At 36.1% G+C, this 21,895-nt stretch overlaps 1 protein-coding gene across 1 annotated transcript in view; it reads right to left on the reverse strand.

Moving 5' to 3' along the window:
• Nucleotides 1–687: 687 nt before the first annotated feature.
• LOC115448188 (knirps-related protein) overlaps nucleotides 688–21,895 on the reverse strand; it is a 66,255-nt gene continuing 45,047 nt past the window's right edge. Inside the window, exons 2-3 of the mRNA XM_037438952.1 lie at nucleotides 13,743–13,820; nucleotides 688–2,082 (exon numbers count right to left, since the gene is read on the reverse strand). Of these exons, the coding sequence (XP_037294849.1) occupies nucleotides 1,048–2,082; nucleotides 13,743–13,820 (1,113 nt within the window). The 3' untranslated portion in view covers nucleotides 688–1,047. The remainder of the gene's footprint in view (nucleotides 2,083–13,742; nucleotides 13,821–21,895) is intronic.

The following is a 21,895-nucleotide window of genomic DNA, read 5'->3' on the forward strand; positions in this document are numbered from 1 at the left end:
TTGTGTACCATTTTTGTATTAATTTCACCAAAGAAATAGCACCAAAGGAGATCCTCATTTTTATCTACATTAAATATACAAAATCTGATTTTAAATTTAACAACAATGTTATACAGGTGTTATTTCTTGAGCGAATATAATAATTAGACTACAGCAAAGTCGGCAAAGTAATTTGCGTTTTAAATTTCAAAGTCGTTAACGTCTTGTCCGCTTTGATTTTAATTACAGTCGTTTCTCTATTCGGCTTTGACGTAGTCGACATTTATTTCTGAATTATTGTGCAGTCTTTCAGTTACTTTACGAATATAATGTGATTGAAATGAAAAATGGACAAAGGGGTGTGATGAGTGTAAAAAATATACTATAATGTGATAAAATGTTTTAAAAATACTGGCACAGTTTCTAAATTTTGTTTTTCTTTCTATTTTGAAGGCAAGATGATATGCATTTTTTATATAACTTGAAATTATTCGGTGCCTTAAAACTAATGAGACGTATTCCAATCATTAAATCATTATTGTAGAACCGAGAATAGATCCAGTAAATAATAGATGCGTAGTACGATATAAAGTAGCACACAATGTTACAATGCACCCGAACTTCACGTTTTATCCGCATAACAACACTTCAAATTCTACTAAATTGAATAAATTATATTGGAAATATACAAAAATAATAATAAAAATATATATTTTTATTTATTTATTTAACTGATTTTCAGCAAACGGAATGTCACAACACCCGGCATCTACTCAAACAAAAATTGCTAACTAAACCTAACCTAACTTAATCTATACACGGAAAAAATTAAAAAAAAGAATAATTTATTATTTACAAATTCGTTTTTGTACAAAACCATCAACCGGGCACAATACCAATTAAAATTTTCAATCTTAAACTACTTATTACATAATATTTTTTGGATATAATCTTTCATGACGTCACACGAGCTTGATTGTCTTTGCCTACTTAATTTAAATCACAATCCCACGTTACTGGCCACGTTACACGTACACTGATATACTGTCTGGTCAACTGACGCTGGTGTCACACCTTGGTCGTGAGGTCCAGTGGGTGGAGTTTGATCCTCTTGATCTGCGAGTAGGACACGTCCTCCTCCTCGCTGGCGGAGGCGCCTGCGCTCGCCGATTCCGCGTCCTCATTATCCGGGATTATCACTTCGCTGTCATCGGACCTCCGCCGCGCTGAGCTCGACCTGCCATCCGACTTCACTGACAGATCCATGGGATTCTCCTGCAGGGGAGATTCTGACGTCCTCCGCTCAGCTGGCGGCGTAGGAACGAATTCTGCCTCGGGTATTACCTCCTCCTGAGTGATAGGCTGCGTAGCCCTCTGTTGTTGTTTTAAGATTTCGTCCAAGAAGAATCGCTTTGATGAATCAGCGTTGTGGTCGTCAATTCTCACATCATTATTATTTTCGGCAGCATGTCGCAGCGCCGGGTGGTCTAGCAAATGTCTAGAGTATATAGGATGGAGACTAGGGGGGAATAGCAAGTGATGGCTTCCAGGGAACGGACTAAACGGCGGGGGCGGTAAGAACGGGGAGTGTGGAAAGTGAGGCAAAGAAGCTATATTAGCTAAGGGCAGTGGGAACAGGGCGTCTCGTGGCGGCGTCAGCGGTCTATCCGGCGGCCGAGAGAGTCTGGTCTTCTCATCTAATTTAGGAGACGACCCGCTTCGGTGCGAGTCAGGGGATCCTGAACACGGCGGCTTGTACTCATCTAAGCCCAGCAGGGCTAGTTCTTCTTTCGTTCTCGGTCTCGCGAGACCAGGGAACAAATGTGGAGGGAAAGGCGGTGCTAAGTGATGTGGAGAGGAAGGTACTCGTGGCGGAGACTGGGACTGGACGGCTTGCTGTTGCTCCTGGAGCAGGCAGTGGATCTTGAACCAATTGGAGCGGCGGCCGTATCGGGAGCCGGACTTGGACATGCCCACCATGAGGCACTTGCGCAGTCGACACGCTTTGCAGGCAGTCCGGTTCTTCTTGTTGATGACGCATTCGCCGTTGTTCTTGCATTCCGTGATGGAGTTCAGGTTGTTGTAGGACCGGCCGAAGAATGACTGTAAAGAAAGAGAAAATTACATTAATCTTTGTACGTAGGTATTAAAGTTATTTTGGCACGATAGTAAACGAAGTATATCTTTTTACAAAAATAAAACTCGTTCGTTGGCTTTTAATTTTTATATTTTTCGATTCCGAAATTGTTAACAATAGCTGTATTTTATATTAATACAATGGGACTAATAAAACTAATAAACTAAAGGTAACCGTATAATGATAACAACATTTTTAAATAGACCAATATCAAGAACACTATAACGTAGTACTTCAAGCTATGCTAGCTCTAATTAAACATAAATAGTATTCACTTAAATACTTAAATCCATTATATAAACCACTCTATTCCCTGCTTGTAACCATATTAATTATGATAATTGCATTTGTTTATATTAAACACAAGAATACAATTATCGTTGTGTAATTTGCGACCAGTGTTTAACAGTAGGGCGTCTGCGACCGGTTGGGTCGCGAGTTCAGTCCAGGTTTTACAGTAAGGTGTCTGTAAGGGTAATTGTTATTAGTAATTTATAGGCTGTATGGACTTGCTCTTACGGGTAATTTTTCCGTGCAGTTATGCGATTAATGGGTGTTAATATTTATTATTATAATTTGATATTTTAAAAAATATGAGAATCACTAGATGTAAGGGTCATTTCACACATCTTACGTATCGGGAAGTATGACTACGAAATTCAACTCTACTACAATTGCATTTTGGTACAATTTTGTATCTTTTATCAAAGAAGCTAATCGAGCAATTCATTTATTTGGTAGTGTGAGCCAGCAGTATTTGTTATTACCACATCAGAGGATTTGACTGAGTTATTAACCTTTGACGAATTAGGCTCTTTATCCTCTGATTTTCAATTTATCGCCCCAAATGGCCCAACAATGGTTACGAGACAATTGTAAAGAGTCGTTTACACGGGCCGCTGGCGCCCGCTCGACCGCGTGAAGCCGATAGTGAAACGGCGTGACTTTTCACAGCGTCACATCCGCGCGGTCGCGGCTTCGGTTCCGGTCTGCTACACACGATTTTGGTTTCATTGGACCTTGATTTTTTCGCGTTGCGTAATGCATTGTCTTAAATTTTTTTGGCTAATCGTGTCTAGATTGTAATGATGGATTTGTTTGGGCTTTGTATGCAAAGCAAGGTCATAGATTATTCCGAAGTCGAAAGAAAAACATAAGAGATTTGCATGCTTGACAGTCTTAAAGATTTCGGATGTATGCGAAATATAGCTATCTTCGTTGGGTTCGCACGTTATATAGTCCAAAGGTGGGACACTATAATGAGCTGATAATATTAGTATTTATGTTGTAAAACACAGAGCTTTCCAAAAATCAAATAAACGCCAATCTAACCTTGTAAACTTAACACGCCAAAACGTCCTTTACTCGTCCTAATTTAAGGTCACATTTCGCGTGTGCCTTTAGTACCCTACTTAATTCCTATCACGCGTGCCTATCGCCTAAAAATGTCATTGTTACAGTGTTGAATTCTTCATCTATGACGTGATGTTCGTTGGTGATTCTGCGCGTGCGCATGTCACAAGCTGGCGCAACGTCGGACACGCGTACGGGCTTGTTTAAATTAAGTCAACGTATAATGGTGATAAGTGTTGGGTTATAAAGTGACTTTGTGTTCGCAGTTGATACCATGCGTATGAAGTTTTTTGTTAAATTTTCGTTATAGAACTGGCAGTCAGATGTAGTCAAAATGTAACATATATTTATAAAATAATATTTGATTGATGTAAGACTCCAACTACAAATACCCTTCATAAGGTAAAAGGTCCTAGGTAATACAACATCTAAATACATAGTGCAGTTAAAATTTATAGTCGGCCATCGAGAGAAATTTGCATCGCTTTTATAACATCCTTAAGTTACATGATTTTCTTGTTCTATTAACATTCTAAGGAAATAAGACATACGTTACACGTTAATTGAATTTTAAAGCAAATGTTTTGATGCCCCATTAATAAATGCAACCTGTTAATGTTACAAAATCAAGGGAATTCATCCTTAAATGAATCGGGTATCCATTAAAGATAAGCGCAATTAATATATGCAATTATTTTGTACTAGCTCATGTTAGCAACTTCTCTGCCTGTATATATATTTATTAATTGGTAACAAACAATTCGAATGTATAATATTTATTGACATACATAAACTTGATTATTAATGATTTCTTATGTTTACGCGAATGTTAGACATCGAAATGTAAATATTCTTCGGATTTTTTCGTTTTTTTATGTTTTAATTTTCTCTCGACGTTTCGAAGACTTTGCAGACTTCATAGTCATGTAGTGGACTGAGGTGTTGGTCATTGGAAAAGGTAAAGTTACAATAGCGTCCTATATTTCACAATGACACATTTTTTAAAGTTTAGTTGTTGACGGTCCGTCCTACTAGAGTACTACTATCTTAGTTATATACCGACTGATTGCCAAAAGCCAGGAACCAATCAGGGGCATTAGAAAAACCCACTTAAAGTTAAAGACCACTCCGTCTATGGCCAGTATAGCACTACCAAGGAGTCCATAATCATTTTATTAATATGGAAGATGATATTATAATTAATGGTGCAGATAAACGGCGGCGACCGCTGCTCTATCCAAGGTAATTGCGTCGCTTCTTCGCATAAGTACTGTAGTGTAGACAAGTGATATTGTTAATTCCTTTAACTTAGGCTGTAGTTAATTGATCGGATTTTCCAAGGTTGAAAATTAAACGTTTGAAAAGTGCTAAGTGACCTATTGGATATTATGTTGCTCATGTGTCTGTTTCTGTTGTGTGTTTTCACTCGATAAAGAATGTTGAAGCCAGTCTATCACTGGGAGCTTTAATAACTAACTACATGTATTGTGGTAATTTGGATTTTCGACCAAACTTTTTCGTGTTTAGAGTCGCGGCACCTATCATCAGGCGTTTGACTCACGCGTCCCATCATTCAGCGGACATAACTGTAATGCAAGGCATTCTGCCACAATCAGCGTCCAATCCCAACACATTCGAGTCAAATGGTGCAGGTATTTACTCGCCGATTGTATTGAACGTGTGGCAAGAGGTGTTGCGACCACGCGACCTCTCACCTCATACCTCTCACACCATTTCTCATTGTCACGTGACATCTCAAAGTGTTTTTATCGCCTCATTAGCCGGTGGCACTTGAGGATTGAATTTTCGGTCCCACAATACAAACGAAAATTTGTTTTCGACCGTTCGGCAGTCTCTTAGTAGGTCATGATTGGACTACACTACATGGAAGTATTTTCTCAAAGTTGTGTAATCTCCAAATATTGTAGTTTTGAATCAAACAAAGACTTTTCTTTGTTAGCTTGTTTATTTTATTACAGAGGTACGACTACTTGTTAAACAGCTAAAGATGTTTTGAGACGGTTTTATATGAGTATAGCTCTACATTTTGCAGTCTTTTTCTTGTATATCGATTTTAAGCGCAGCAGAAATTCTATAAAACTTTATTTTTATATCAAAACCTATAATCCACCATAAAATATCCTTATAAACAAACTAGCGGTCGTAAAAGCGAAGGATGCGCCTGCGCCGGTGCCGGTGAGAGGTTGCTATTAAAAAATACATAAATCAGCTGCGGAGGACGTACGTGACGCTTACTATAGCCTTGTGCGGATAGATGGCGTTGCTTGTCGTATTTATTTACTAAAATAAAGATTTTGTTAGATATTGTGAAATATTAGCGAAAAATCTGATACATTATATTGGTTTTATTAGAAAATAGTATCTTGAGCTGCACATTTGACAACAAAACACTATTTTTTATCCAGACCTGCTAAGTCTCTTGTACGTAAAAGATTGTTTGGTACCAACTATTTGTTTATTACTCCTAAGCTATATAAACTGCTTTGAAGTTTACCACTGTAGTCAATAGCCAGGGTAAATATTTTAAATAAATCAGAATAATAAACTCAAAGCGCTCTCTTTCAGTATGTAATTTAAAGTTCTGACCGGTGTTACTATTTATGGTTAGGTTTGACGATAAGAGGTTAAAAAAGTTTAAAAGACGCGACGGCTTCATAGAATCTTCAATGATTCATGAATAAACTCTCCTATGGTCTATGATTAACGAAAACGCACGTACATTATACCTACTTTATTTTACTATAGTTTTACCTAAGAGTATACGACTCGTAGTTAGATTTACGAGCCTAGGCCATTATGAGTGTACACTGTTGTTACTAGATGGCACTGCTTTGTGTTTAATGGATAAATAAACCACGATTTTATTACCATATATTATCGCTGTCTTACGTCCGCGGTTGTGCTCGCTGAAACGTCTTTAATTTTACTCCACGTTATGTTTTACAATTTATCATGTTATGGTCCTTTAATTCAGGTATTAATGAATTATTTAAATCGAACAGTACGTAAATTATGTTTTAATTACAAACACTGATAATTAAATAGTCATGGGTTCATAGTAGATCATGGTAGGATATATTTTGTATCCGCCCGGATAGCGACCACCACAAGGTGTTAAAACACGCCATAGTGGCCTACGTAAGTGTGTCGCGTTCCGGGATCAGCCTGTGTATATCCAGTTCCAACAGGCCGGCATAATTGTGTCTACTGTCAAGGGGTAATCATCTCATCAGTCGACATTCTATTTACCATGTACTATCTACTTACCATCAGGTGCCGTGGAGTTACTCTGCCGTATCAGTATCAAAAAAGATAAACAAAATGTTTGCACTTGCAGACTTATTGTACTAGTACATTCGAATTAGTGTACCAGTTTGAACGTTCCTAATGAGTAATATATAACGAATGTACATAACGTATGTCCGTTTGTAAAATATTGTGATTTACCTTGTAATTACAATCAACATTACGAACTTACAAATTACAGATACTCCGTAATAAATTACAAACACAATTACATTATGAATTGTTGCATATATTTCTGTATTATTTTTATGACTCAACTATTATTAATAGACAATAAACAGCGCAAGGATTTAATGTTTCAGTAAATATGTTCTATTACAAATATAGTGTATTATTTGATTTAACATTGTTTTCATAATGGCGAAGTGGGTCATGTGATGGTATAATTGAACATTGGTTCGATTGTTTCAAACCTATATATGGTAAAGTTGTAGGAAGTATTGATACAAGAAATTATGGTGTCGCGCAAACTTGCTGCAGAGAAACACTTTACTACTATGAAACGGAGCTGCTTCAATAACTTTAAAATATGTATCTGTCACTATTTTTCAGGACCTGAGCACTAAAGTATACCTTCATGTTCTGTGAAGTAATTTTTCAGTCCCAATACAAAAACTAATTAAACTCTAATTCTTTATACATAAGAGTCAATCGAAGAGTTGGCGTAATTATTATCGTTATTATAATCAAAATAATGTATCATCAAGACATTTTGCTACACCAAGATACATCTTTGGGTCCTCTTTTTTGTCCAAGATTAAAAAAAATAACCCAATGCCCTTCATAAATAGTTAACGTAGAATTTACTCGTTTGCACACATCTCCTCCGACGTTTACAGTGTAAACACATTCAGTTTTATCTTTATTAGAAGGACCTGCAACATTGTACCGAACGTAAACTAGGTCCAGGCGTTCGCTGTCCCACAATTAAGACTCTATAAAACTCCGTATAAAATGTTATGGTGAACATATTTATGGTGATTTGCCTTGGTTTCCACCTACCGCAGTTTTTGTTTGGATTCTTTATGGCTTTGTTGTTTGGTTGATTTAAATCTTGTTAGGATGATTCTAAGACTGTTTTGCGTTGCGGAAATTACGATATTGAATTTTTATATCCATAGATATATAGATCTAAGGTGTTTATTCTGAGACTAGATGTTAATCTCTATTTTTTTAAACCTGAATCATAATAGTGGTTGTGCTGGTTGTATTTATGAGGCAACAGTAAAAGTAAATATATGTAATTATAATTTTATCATCATATCTTGTTTAACTGACACGTGGTAATGATCTATTCCTAGCAATGTTAAGTTGTATATAAAATGCCCTGGACCAAGGAATCGTTTGGTTACAGCCAGGTGCCACTGTTTAATTCCGTGATCGCCCACCATTTTATTCCGTCAACGCTATCTCATAACTGTTGATTGTAAACACGTAAACGGGAGGGAAAGTGAGGGGCGTGGCCGTGCTTTCCCTCTTCTCTTTCAGAAAAACAGAAGGATGATAAACAATTTTCATTAAATACGTTCTGAATTTCTCCTCATGAATAAATCATTCAATATTTTGACAAGAGCGTTTAACAATCGATTCTCACGAATCACACGCCGTAACGATATTAATGCTATTTTTATATCGATAAGTGTGACAAATCGAGTTTATCTCGCGTGTGGACTTTCCCAATCGAACCGACGGACGATCACGCACGCGAAACGGGCGTGAGAACTGGCCAGATAATGCGATCTTTAATTTTTGACCTCTCTCCTAGGTAGTTCAACAAACTTGTATTTACCGCTCTGTTGCAACTAAACGAGAACGATTTATGCGTAAGGTTTATTTTTAGAACGGCATAAGTTCGTTTCGGAAAGGCGAGCGCGTGTCGTCCCAAGTTTGCGTTCGGAAGCACTGACCTGGACGCGGCGAGTCGATGTTTTGATTAACTCTGACATTCGAACAATCGATTATTCATTTAATGTGAATCGATGCGGACTGCGATAACAAATCGATTGCCGTGTGGTATTTGAAATTGGAACTTCATTTTTAATTTTCCGTGCTGTATGGGAAGATGATGTCATTTCGTTATTCATTACGGTCAGATTTATTTGCAAATCATGATATAATAAGTTGTGGTAAAAACTAAACGTTAATGATGATTAGTGCTACTCGGTTACCTCAAGGAATAGGTCTGGCGAAGCGTTCAGAGAAATTGAACAATTAAATGGTACCTAATTGACAGTAGATATAAAGTTTAACCTCTCTTGCACCTGCACGCGAATGCTTATTAGCGAAGCAAGCGTCGATAATGGCAATAAAGTATACAGCGTTAACTCAGTAATGATTAAGGAATGGCATTTTTGTAAGACTAGGTTGTGAAATTGTGATTCGTCACTAAGATTTGAGAGACGAGGCGTCTGATGTTTCTTCGCACTTACACTAATATGCAGCTGTTAACCTTCTACGATTCTTATTACTCACTACAATAAGATTACACAGTTGTTAACCACAATTCGCATCCTATTACTGACCTAACACCGAATTTCGGACAACATTGACTTGCTGATCCTTGAACCCGACACAAATCTTATAAATTATGCAATAAACTAATAGTACAACATGTCGGTCGGACGCCACCGCCGCCGCCGTGACACGAATAAAAATCATTTCTATGCTCCAATAAGTACGAGTGTTTGCCAACAGTTGCGTCCGATGACAATTTCAACAACGTCCTTTGTAAACAATGACATTAATCGATCGATTGTCGACTTATAATTAAAGAATTAAAATTCAAAATCGAAAGAATCGATAGTGCGGAATCGGTTTGTTATTGAGACGGGACTAATCGATTGCGACCCGTGAATTATATTGCAAACGATACGCGAGTGAACGCAGCGCCGTTGCGACAAATTGTTTTGTTTTTGATCTAATTTTTTAATTGTTACTTGGCGCAAGGCCGTTTAGAGAAAAGAGTTAGCTCTCGTGGGCTGTTGGTAAATGTCGTAGGTGTTGAAAATAAAACAAGGATATGAATACCTTTGTTGTGACCACATGAACTATAAATGTCGTGCATCAGGTTTGTGTGTCATTAGCTAGATGAGTCTAAATATGGGAATAACAAACTTTACTAATCAGTTTATGATAATATTAAATGAATTAATTAGTGCTCATCGCATATTCATAATTCAGAGCGAGCATTAGCATATGTCCGCGCGGACATTTTGTCTCAACTCTACCGCCGCTCATTCATACAAATTGTGCAAATTCGTTCATTAATTTGACGAATGGAACGTATACATCGAATGCTCGCTATTAATAGAGTAATTTTGAATTTAATTAGCTTGGAATGAATAAACGGAGCCGCGACCCGTCCTTGCTAATTGCAAAACGATCAGTCCGCTAAACGGCGACACTTGCCTCGCCAATTACGTTTAAAATAAAATTCCAATTAATTCAAGTAACCATTAATGGTCTCTTTTGTATTTCTTAAAGAGCGGGTTGACAAATTACGAACGCGGGCGGTTCCTTTCATGCGAGTTTCCGCAGGCGGCCGTACAATGGCGGCGCGGCGCCACCGTTGCCAATTGTCCCTCACAATGCCCGATTACACATACAGATAATTCCGGTAAACCTTTAAAAGCAAATTAGTAGCGATGATTTATTACCCGCCACTTACGAAACAAAACGTCTCGGTGATGTTTTTAAGTTTCTTCGCGTGCGTTACCGCAATTTAAATGTGCTCCAAATTTGAAAATAATTTGTGTGGAGACGATCGGTCGTGCGAACGCTCGCTTATCTCGCTGCGATTGTGTAAATTAGAACTTTAGAACAAATCGATCGGAATCAAAAAATGTATGCAGTACATTCACCGTTTAGCACAAATAAAAAATTAAGAGATATTAATAATGAAAAGTAAGAGTGTAATTATTTAGAAATAGAAAACTAACAGGAGGTCATCTGATGGTAAATCATCATACCCATTTATAGACACTGCAATAGGCATTATAGAAGACAGTTTTTGACAGTGAGGTTTTACCAAAGGAGAGTTTTCTCAATAAAAAGATAAAAATTGCTGGCTGAATGGAATTTGCCATCATTTTAAAATCTAACCTCAAAATACAATCGCGTGACCAAAACAGTTAATGTTAATGCCACGTCATAAAGATTTAACATACGTAACAATATTTAAAATAGACATATCAATGTTTAAAAAGATAATATCTTAATCACTGCAGTGAGCAAGATTGATGTGTTCGAGGCAAAAACGTGTGAATGGAAGGAAATACGCTCCGTTTACTGTGATAAGAGATGCTAGACCTCGAGTTAGGTCGTTATAAGACTTATTCTAGATGTATAAGAATCGACAGGAGATATGAAGTAACGTATTGGCTCTGTTACAAATTAATAACAGTAGATATCGAACTTTATGTAAAGTAAATTATAAAATCTATAGCATTATATCAAAATTAATATTTACATAACATAACATCACGCATTTATCCCCGAAGGGGTATGCAGAGGCGCAACTAGGGCACCCACTTTTCGCCAAGTATGTTCCGTCCCATGATGTGATAGGGGGCGAGCCTATCGCCATGAAAGTGTTGAATTTTTAATTCAACACTTTCATTGTTTTTTTTTATTTTAATACCTATTTAGATCACAGTGCACAAGTAGGTACCATCAAAGTAACGTAATCGCAATTCATCCGATATAGTATTTCGATAGGACGGTGATTTTCCGGCGCGTGCGCAGCTTGCCTCACAACTCAAACACCATGACGCGCCATCGGTTATCTCGTCTAGTTAACTCCACTCCCAAATTGGATTAGAATACAGATTGTTTTATATGAACTTAGTCTTAACTAAGTTTTGAATTTGCCGACAAATCTAAGGTAAATTCGTTCATTGGGGTCTACTAATTGTCTTCTATTTTTATTAATAAGCAATAGTATTTCAGCTCTGTGTTACTGTTTGAGGGACAGTTCAAATAAGAATATGAGGGTAAGTTTAAATTTAAGGATGAATGTTGTAATAAGGTCTAGATGATTATGCTAAAGTAAGTTTACTATCCGGTGAAGTGCCAGCTCATCACATTTAGTTAGCCAAAACATAACTTAAGTACATATTATTAAAACGCAATTTGAAATAATTCAGCGTATCTCCAGTGTACCAGGCACTCATACAAAATGACATATCGCAAGCGGGTCAATGTCGCAGCGCGTTGTGGCAAATCGGCCGAATCACCAAACGACCGGACAAGACATCCTGCGAACATTTACAATAAAAACCCTTGCGCAAGGCATTGTCGTCGTGTTCCAATTGCATTGATAAACGTGGCTTTACGTAACGCGCGGACGTTTTGTGAAAACTTTATTTGTATTTGTCAAGCGTCACATGAACTTGGTATTTTTGACATACATAGTATATGATTGACTGTAATATGACAGTGTATTTGTTTGGCAAGAGTTTCTCTATTTTTGTTTAAATAGTTAGTATTCTGAGGCTGTATCGGAAAGGAAACGAACAGGATGAAACACAATAGAAATCGAACTGAATTCCGGACATAATTAGTTCGTATTTTATGCAAATATTTTAATTACATCATAAACAACTCATTTTCTAAATTGTTATTCGCACATAATAAATTATTCGTATACTTTAGATATCTATAAAAAAATTGCAATCGAATTCCGGCGGCAAACAGTTGCATTGTAAATAAACACGCAACGGATATCTTACGTTCGCTCCAATTCCTTGTAATCGATAAAAAAATCGAAACGTAATATCGCTAATTGCTGATCGAATTATTGACGCGGGCATCCCGGACACTCGTGCCTATTCATCAAACAAACATAAGCTTTAATTTATTATTAGTAAGGTTCAATTTATTTATATCAATCTGTATGTAGTGCTCGGGATGTCTTTATCGGAATTACGTATAATTATCGATATTATTAAGTCAATCATGATATCGCTCGGCGCGTTCGACCACTGGCGTTAAAAAACCCTTATTAATTATGTAACTTATTTTAATTTTGCGTGATCAATGGATATAATTTTATTTTAAATTCCGAAGCGTGCGCTTGTCACGAGATTGTGACGTAAATAAATGGTTTAGTTTATGCAGTAATTATCAAGTTTGGGCTTCCAATTAGGTCAATACTGATTGCATGAACTGTTGATATTATAGTAAATAGTAATATAGAGTCTTTCGAGGGATCTTTCGCTTAAATGTCTTACTTCTTTTATCGTCACCATCAACCATGACTGTTGACACTTACTTTTGTTTATAAATTTTTAGATGCAATTTCGAGCGTTTTTATTAACGTTCAATTACATAACAGCGTTTAAAACCCGCCAATGCACATTAAGCAATAATCCTTGATACGATTGTTGAAATTTACAATTCCGGTTTTCTGTTTTCATTTCCTAATATTAATTTAAATAACACATCATTATGCTGCGTTTAGTTAGATTATTGTAATTTATTTACGAAGGGCTATTAATTGGGCAGTTATTGGAAAATTGATGGATTAGCGTGACCACACGTCAGGCTTGATGGTACTAAATCAGCCAGATATTAAATAATATTTATATTCGTAAAATATTATTTATAGTCAAAATAATAAATATAGTTTTGATCAGTTTATTTATTGATCAAACTATACTACTTTAAAGGCTGTAGGTATAAAAAAGAGAAGTCGTTTAGTTATTTGACCCTGCCTTTAGTCGCCTTTTTATTTCTGTTAATTTTGTGGATTAGCTTCAGAAGCTTCTAGACTAGTTTAAAAATATTTAGGAAAATCATAGTGACACCTATTTTAGACGAGTGTCCTTATTGAAGATATTAATGGATTATTTTTCCAGCACATCCGCAGGTCAGCACTTAGAAAAATTGAGAATTAATTTGACATTATAAATATATAAATAATTTTAATATGATAACATTGTCTTACCTTGCATCCCTCGCATGTGAAAGCACCGAAGTGAAACCCGGCCGCCGGCTCTCCGCACACTTTGCACTTTTGGTTCATCTGAAACAAACAAATAGTATATTAATATGTTTACTAAATGATGACACAAATAGTTATTTTTGCAGATGGTAAGCCTGCCATGAAAAATAGCATCACCAAACCTTGACTTACACCATGTGTTTGTTACCTGACATGATGTTAATTCTCACAATTTATTTAGCTATAATAAGGATAAATAATGCCTAGTAATCATATTGGTTGTGACTATAGTTCAATCACTTAAAATTATTCAGTCGCAGATTGGAGTCAGAAAGTTGGTGGTGTGATACCCCCGTGCCTTGGGAAGCACGTTACGCCGTTGTCCTGCGCTTGATCTCTCTCCGGTCATGTCGGATTGCCGTCTCACCTAATTATGAGAGTTAAGGAACAGAGTGCACTTGTGTATTGCACACACACTTGTGAACTATATTATCTCCTGTGTTCTTGGCTGATCTCCATTGAGATTTGCCATTCTGGTCGAAACACGGTAACGAAGGAATCAATCAAATCAAGTTCAACCACAACAGGGCGTATTACTGTCTAGTCGTGGAAGTAGTTAATGCAGAAAGTTTACTAAAGTTAATGGCTATTTTAAACAGAAATTTTCTTACAGTAGGATTATTGTAACTAGTAAGCCCATGAAGGTTCTTGTGTGACGTACCTTCTATGAATGTTACAATGTTTTTAATAGGTTAGACGATACGGGAACGTAATGCGAGTTATGTAAGAGTAGAAGTCTGCATTAATATAATATATAATATAACAGAATTGGTCCCTATGGCGCTAAATGGGGGAGGCCTATGTCCAGCAGTGGACGATTCCCGGCTGAAATGATGATGATGATATAATATAACAGCCTTTATATACTATTTTTACTGTTGGGCACTGGCCCTCTCTATACAAAGTGGTTTTAAGCCTTAGTCTACACTTCACACACCTTCGAAATTACGAAAATTCTCAGGTAGGTTTCCTCACTTCCTTGACCGATCAAATGCCTATTGACAGTTAAAATACTCACATTATTCCAAATAAATGTTTTCTAAAACAACACCACTATAATGTCGCTTATCGCGCAGCTGAAAATTCGCTTCAGAAACCCAATTCGTTGTTAATACGCCGTGACCGCGTTCGGACTGTGCAATACCTCATTTAGTTGTTAATTTTCGCTGGCACAGTGCATGTTATTGGTTGCACACTACCGATAAATCGGATTGCTCTTTCTGTAACAATTAAACGATATTTAATCGATTCGAGATGTTATTGTTTGTCGTTGATTATTGATTTTTGTTTTGGTTGTGGGTATAATTATTTTGTTGTTAGCTAGGTTTAGGCGTAGGCTTTTTAGTTTAGTATTACGTAGTGTAAAACGGAAAATATTGTTTAAGTCAATCATAATATTACGCTTTATTTAATATTTATAATGATGAATATACCGTTAGAGGATGAACCTTGTTCGCAATTTGTGATCCATGGGTGTAATAACATAGGAAAAATAAATGCAATAATTTTAACTTTATCAAGTAGAAAGTAACACACACTTAATTTTATCTCCGAAGGAGTAGGCAGAGGCGAAACTGGTGCACACACTTTCCGTCGTGTGTATTCCGTTCCATGGTGTGATAGGGGGCGAGCCTATCGCCATTTCGGGGCTGATACTTAAAAAAAATACCGGATATCACTGCTCCACCCGGGGATCGTACCCGAGACCTCAGCTCTGCAGTCGTACCGTAAAACAACTACGCCACCGAGGTAGTCGAGGCTGAAGAAAGCAACTTTGCATCCAAATACCGAAAGCCATACGCCACATTCATTCGCCACGTTTGTAAATAACACACGGACAGATTTGTAGTCTCGTTATAAATATAAACAGAACATTAATTTTAATGTCCGCTCAACCTTTAAACACATTAAAATCATAATGTTATTTTTAATACATTGTCATGAATAAGAAAAATCGTCTGATTTACATGAATGAGCGGATCGTGTAGGGTTGCCAGTTCATTTATTAAAAATGCTGGATGTGTTATTATTTAGTAAAATCAAAGGCATGCTATAACACGCGTGATAAGTGTATTTATGTATGACAGGTCATTAAGAGGAATCTATGATATATGTACTTCATTGGTAAAGTATTTAAGTCTGATATTAAAACAACACACATCTATTTTCGGCAGGGGGCGAAGGAAACTAAGTTCGAACCGCGGAACTTAAAAACGTAAATGTATATTTGAATTGTGTTCAAAAAAGAGTTAATAATCATTTTGAAGATCATGAAGGATTAAATTAATATGCGTTGACAGCCCTATTAAACGCGCCTTTAACGGGGCTCGACTTTTGTCATTAAGAAATGAATTAAAAAATTTAAATAATGGCGAAGTGTCGTACCGATTGTGATCTCCGTTAGTAATGTAAAACAAATTATGAAGAAAGTACTGTCGGTTAACAAGACAGCGATTATCGTTTGTTGTAAAGGATTTTGTAATTATGCGGTTAATTTTTTATCAAAACGGCTGGGAGATAATGAATCTCATGGCCTATTTGTTAGTGACTGTTTTCGACTGCCTGATGATGATGGCTACTATGTTATTAATGAAAAGGTTACGTTTCTCAATTATTGCCAGAATTCCGGTCTGTAACAAATACTGCGCCGAATAAATATAGGGTAGTTCAGAATTACTGATAACGCCATCTAGCGACATATTTCTCTAACAACGCAGCCTGTTTTAGTCTTATCAAGCGTTATTAGATTATTTATAATCATTCAAATCAATCAATAATGCATTTGTGTCGGAATCGGACCCACGGCTGTCTTACGGTTTATCACCCACAAGGCATCAAGTCTGAATGTTTCTCTTCTAAATTACATATAAAGCATACACGTATATTGTCAATACATATATAATTGGTTATATATTAGTTTTATGAGCTAGATATCAAATTCATTGATTTATGTCCACGAAAACATAACTGCTTTCCAATATTAATATGCATGTCTGTCTGTTTCAACGGAATGTATGATTAGTGTTATATTTATCATCTGATTATGAATCGATGAGATAGGTGGGAACGTAGACGATGTAATATGTAGCGCGAATATGCTTCTCTTACTTGGAAATAATGGCTCATTTTTTCTCTTATAGTAAGAAGAGTTTACGTCGCTTATGACGGTCAATAGATGTTCTTTCAATGATTGCCTTAATTATGCCCGCTTTACAGTGACAAAGGATAACATTTTCCGAAACCCTACACAACTTATAGGTACTAATAATATACCTAGATGGAAACCGATCTAATTATAATTAGATGTTACATAACAGTAGCGAAGAGTGAATTTTTTCAAAAGGTAACCCGAGGCAGAAAATAAATTGCCTTAGTTAACATATATCGGCCAATTTAACCGAAAATAAAAACTTAGACAAACGTAAATAAACCTAAAAGGGAAGCCGGTAGGAATCGGGTTGTGTGGACGCTTCGACACTGCTGCCCTAGTACTGATCATGTAATTTTTAAGTATTTGAGATCATATATCTTTGAGTCTTGTAGCGCCATCTCAAACAATATCATGGATTAAGAAGGCTACTTTAAATTATCCATCCAATCCTTACTGCCTGATCCTTTTAATGAAGTCCCACACGTTCGTTTATTTGTATTATCATTTTTATACGGTAATTATGTAACTTCAAACACCTTGGTCACACGTTGTAGAAACAAATATTTATACATATTTTAATAATTTACGCATGATAGTAATGAATGAGTGACGCAACGCATTCCGTAGAGATAACTGTCAGTGACTTAAAATAATACGGGGTTTATGAAGATATATTAGCAAGGTTGATAATATACTTCCAAATGTGTTTACACTAGCAGCAATATTTTAATAATTCTATACACATACGATTAGTCTTAAATCATCCAAGTTTCAAGATTTCAAAGCTTGTAATTGTTAACTCGGTAAAAATTGCTTGTGGAAGTTAAGTTTTGTTAGTTTTCTTGTTAATCTAAGTCTTGCTTAAAGGTTTAGTAAAATATAATGCGCTTTTAATTATAGATTTTATAGCTTGAGTCTAAGTACGTCTTATGCTTGAATGATATAATTCATTGAAATATGAAAGGATATCTGCAGACGTTCCTAGTGCATCTAACATTTGCAGAAGCTACTGTCGTCTTCTGATTTGACGGCTTCAACATCAGTACAGATATCATACTAGCATTTTTAATCCGAAAACACATATAAAGAATATTTCCAAAAACAAAAAAACTGCTACATTTTCTTTTCCAGACATGATAAATGCAAAATAATTCTAGGCTAGGTCAAGGTAATCAGCATGTGTGACCGCGCGTTAAGACTATTTCCTAATGCATGACAATACATATTCAAACACATAAATAATAAACAAAAATTTGTCCAATCTGAACATACACGATGTATCATCATAAATTAATGGAACATAAATAACCCACAATTAATTTTAATTTGAAAATGAATAAATTTTACATAACGGTGTTGGATTGTGTTATAATCAGATTGTTAATTATGGAATAAACTTAAGTGATGTGATAGAAGTGTTTTTAACATCATTTTTAGATATATATATCATGTGTTTTCTAATTAAGGGTTATTTCAAATTTTAATTGTATATTTGTTTTGAAATATTTTTTTAATTTGGATATGTGTTGTATCTATGTTTATTGCAGGTTTGTTTGGTGGGTTTATTATTCCATGCCTATTTTTCGCGGGGAAAATACACATTTTCGCTACCATTTGGTGAGTCGAACGGTTATGTCGGTTTGCGTAGATCTACCGTCATTTTTTGCAGTTAATTTTCTGTAGTTTTTTACACGTAATCAATTTCACAATTATAATAATTAAAATCTATGGAGGACGAGCGCTCTGATTTGCAACTCTTTATCATGCGAGCGACTTTGTGTGCCATCATTAAAAAAAGCTATTATTACCCGTCATATCACTTTAAACTTTACTGTTATAACTATAAAATAAAATATCACCCATAAGAAGTAAATCACGCAGCATGAGTCCTGTGCTTATCGCTCCGCTCATCGCGGCCGCTTTTAAATTGAAACAGGTTGAGATTCGATGTCGGCTGATGATTTGTTTCACTTACATTGTAATGACATTTCGCTTTTCGATATTTACAATTTTTGAGGAGAGAATTCGGTAAGTGGGTTATGGGTAAATTAATATTCTCTTCTCATGACTTCTGAAAGTTTTTAATATGACCAAATATAGCTTGATCAGGGAAACAAATTTCGCCATGTGTAAGGTGTATAACATATGGAACTAATTTCATGTGCTGACAAAGTTAACTTTAAAACGAAATAACTAAATCGGCGTCCTTAAAGTAGGTTTTTTATTTTGACTAAAAAAAGAAAAAACAAAATCGGCGGTCAAAAAGGTCAGATTTTTTTTATTTTCCTGTCAGGCTAAAAAAATCACATTATCTGTGCCCCAAATTTATAGTAACTAAGATTACACTCATAAGTTGTCCAATATGTTTCCTGGGGCACAATTACTTGAACAATGTGAAATAGGTAACAAGGTAAAGAAATATCCATGTTTATAGGAAAGGTATGACAACCGATATCCGGCGAGCGTGATGGACTAAGGCCTCAATCCTCTCAGTCAGAGAGGAGGACTGTGCTCAGCAGTGGGCAGTACTATACAGGGCTTGGAAATGATTGAGTATTATATGAATATTGCTGCGGATGTTATGCTAAAAAAATTTTCTACAACGAGGCTCTTCTATTTGGTACGGTTATAAAATATTCAGGTAAGATCGGTTGTCACTTTATTATAGTTGAAATAACTTGTAGTCGGCAGTAGCTTTATAAAACCAAAGGTTATAAGATCAATTTAAAAAGTTTTGTACGATAAATGTAGGTATATATGTCAGTTTATTTTAATTTATAGTTTACTTAACAATTATATTTATTGAATTAGGTTTCAAGATATAATATTAGAATACAATAAAAATATATTAAAATTAAACCATCATTTATAGGTATTTTAAATGTAACCAGTGTCATCCTTAATGTATGAATGTATTTCTCAGCCGTCGCGCCGATGTCACTGAACTTTTTCGTACAATCAGTCGGTCCGTCGGTCAGCATATGCATTTACGTTTATTCGGCCGCATAATGCATTACAACAGACCGATTACCTTAGCTCATGATTCAATTAAATCTCACATTCTTTTTGTGCCTGTCTGTCATTGCAACCTTTGAGATTTTTGTGTATTCTTTGGCTGTACGTTCTTGTGCTTTGTGCATAACGTGGACTGGAAGTATTTGTCAGGTAACTAATTAGTAAACATATTTCTTTCATTACAGAAGGTAGGTAAGGGTAGGAAGAATTAACAAGTTGGTCGGTACGGTATTATGCCTACAAATATCTTAAACGATATTTAACTAATCTAAAAAGTTTTAAATAAATTATTAAATGACAATCTTTTTCACCGTTTTGATACCTAGGTATTCTAATACAACTAAGATTAGCAACAAAAAATCGGTATCATAAAAATTCATAAATTCGAATATTGATTATCATCTTTAAGCAGTCACAGAAATAACGATAAGTTGTACATATTTAGTATTTAGCCGAGCGCATATATTCTTGCCAAACGTATCGGCGAATGAATTACATGGAGATCTCGATTGTCGCTTTAATTTTAAGATGTTATCGCTGATGTGATCTGAACTGCGATTATCACGTCACTGGCCGTACAGTTCGCTAATGTTATTAAAAATATTCGGAGGGTATCTCTTTCGCAAACGTCAACCAGGTCGGCATAACATAATTCCTTTGCCAAAAAAAAAAATATCACAGCTTCCTAATATTATACAGTTCTAGATGGTGTTTATATATTGGGCGATGATGTCGCATACTTCCAGATAAGACGATGAACAGACTGGTATAAAATAACGCGCTGAACATTAGTTTGACGTGTCAAAATAAAAGAGCAATAAGGTCACAGCCAGGCACGTATAAGTGTCGGATTCAATAAGTTTTATTACAAATAGGCGTTATAGTTATGAGACGCGGCGTGTGAAAGTGGCCGCTCTGTCATTTCCCCGACATTACCGCGCGTGGGAACCGAACCGTAATCAATGGCAGGGTTACGCGGCAGGGTTCATGTCTAGATGGGTTTAGACTGAGCTGTAGACGAACTGTGCTCATGTGGGTTTCGTGATTTAGTCATGGAAACTGTGTTATAGGATGGGCTTTATATCTTGAAAAAGATATAGGCATGACTCCTCTTCCTAAACTAAATTATATTGTTGTAATACTTTTTTATAATTGACCATAAAATGTTATGCGAGTTAACATGACATGTTTCAGGCTGACAAGCGGGTCTATAAGCAATTCTTTAGCTTATCATCATTTGTATTAAACAAAGAAAAATCGTTAAAAAGCAATTGAAAAAAGTGTCAATAAGAGCGTAGATCCTCGGTGTCAATCAGAGCAATTCAAAGCGCATATATCGCGGCTGATCCGGTAATAGCAACGTCATGGCGTCAGGGGAATTCTCACCGCCATCGTGTGGTTGTAAGTGAGCGAGGCGAATGCGTAATGGGCCGGGAATCGAACCGCCACGCCGCGGTGGGATACTGGCGGCAGAATCACCCGTTATAGTATATTAGAGCTGGTGCAAATTAATTAGATCGGTTGGGAATTTGCTCATTATGTAACAGGGTTAAAATTTGTACTAATTCCACATTGGAGTGGGATAGAAAAAGGAAAGGTCATATAACATCGGGCTCACTTGCTCAAGTAAAAGATCTGGTCCGCCTAGAAATAATTAAAATATAAAAGGATGCCTTGTCTTTGAAGGAAATTAATGGAGATTTAGAATGTTTGGGGGATTATTAGGCTTACATATACCTCACTGTACGAAACCCAACTGCAAGCTATGGCTTCAACTCGGTTTTCTTTAAGACATGGCCATCCCAGACGATTCCATTTAGACATATTTGCAGTGTGCCTCTACCATTATAAAGTGGTGAACGCCATCAGTTTGACAGAATTACAATTTTTCTTTGTTATATAATTCGCAAAACTCATGTTCAATCATGCA

Source organism: Manduca sexta, chromosome 15 (assembly GCF_014839805.1).
Source record: "Manduca sexta isolate Smith_Timp_Sample1 chromosome 15, JHU_Msex_v1.0, whole genome shotgun sequence".
Lineage (NCBI taxonomy): Eukaryota > Metazoa > Arthropoda > Insecta > Lepidoptera > Sphingidae > Manduca > Manduca sexta.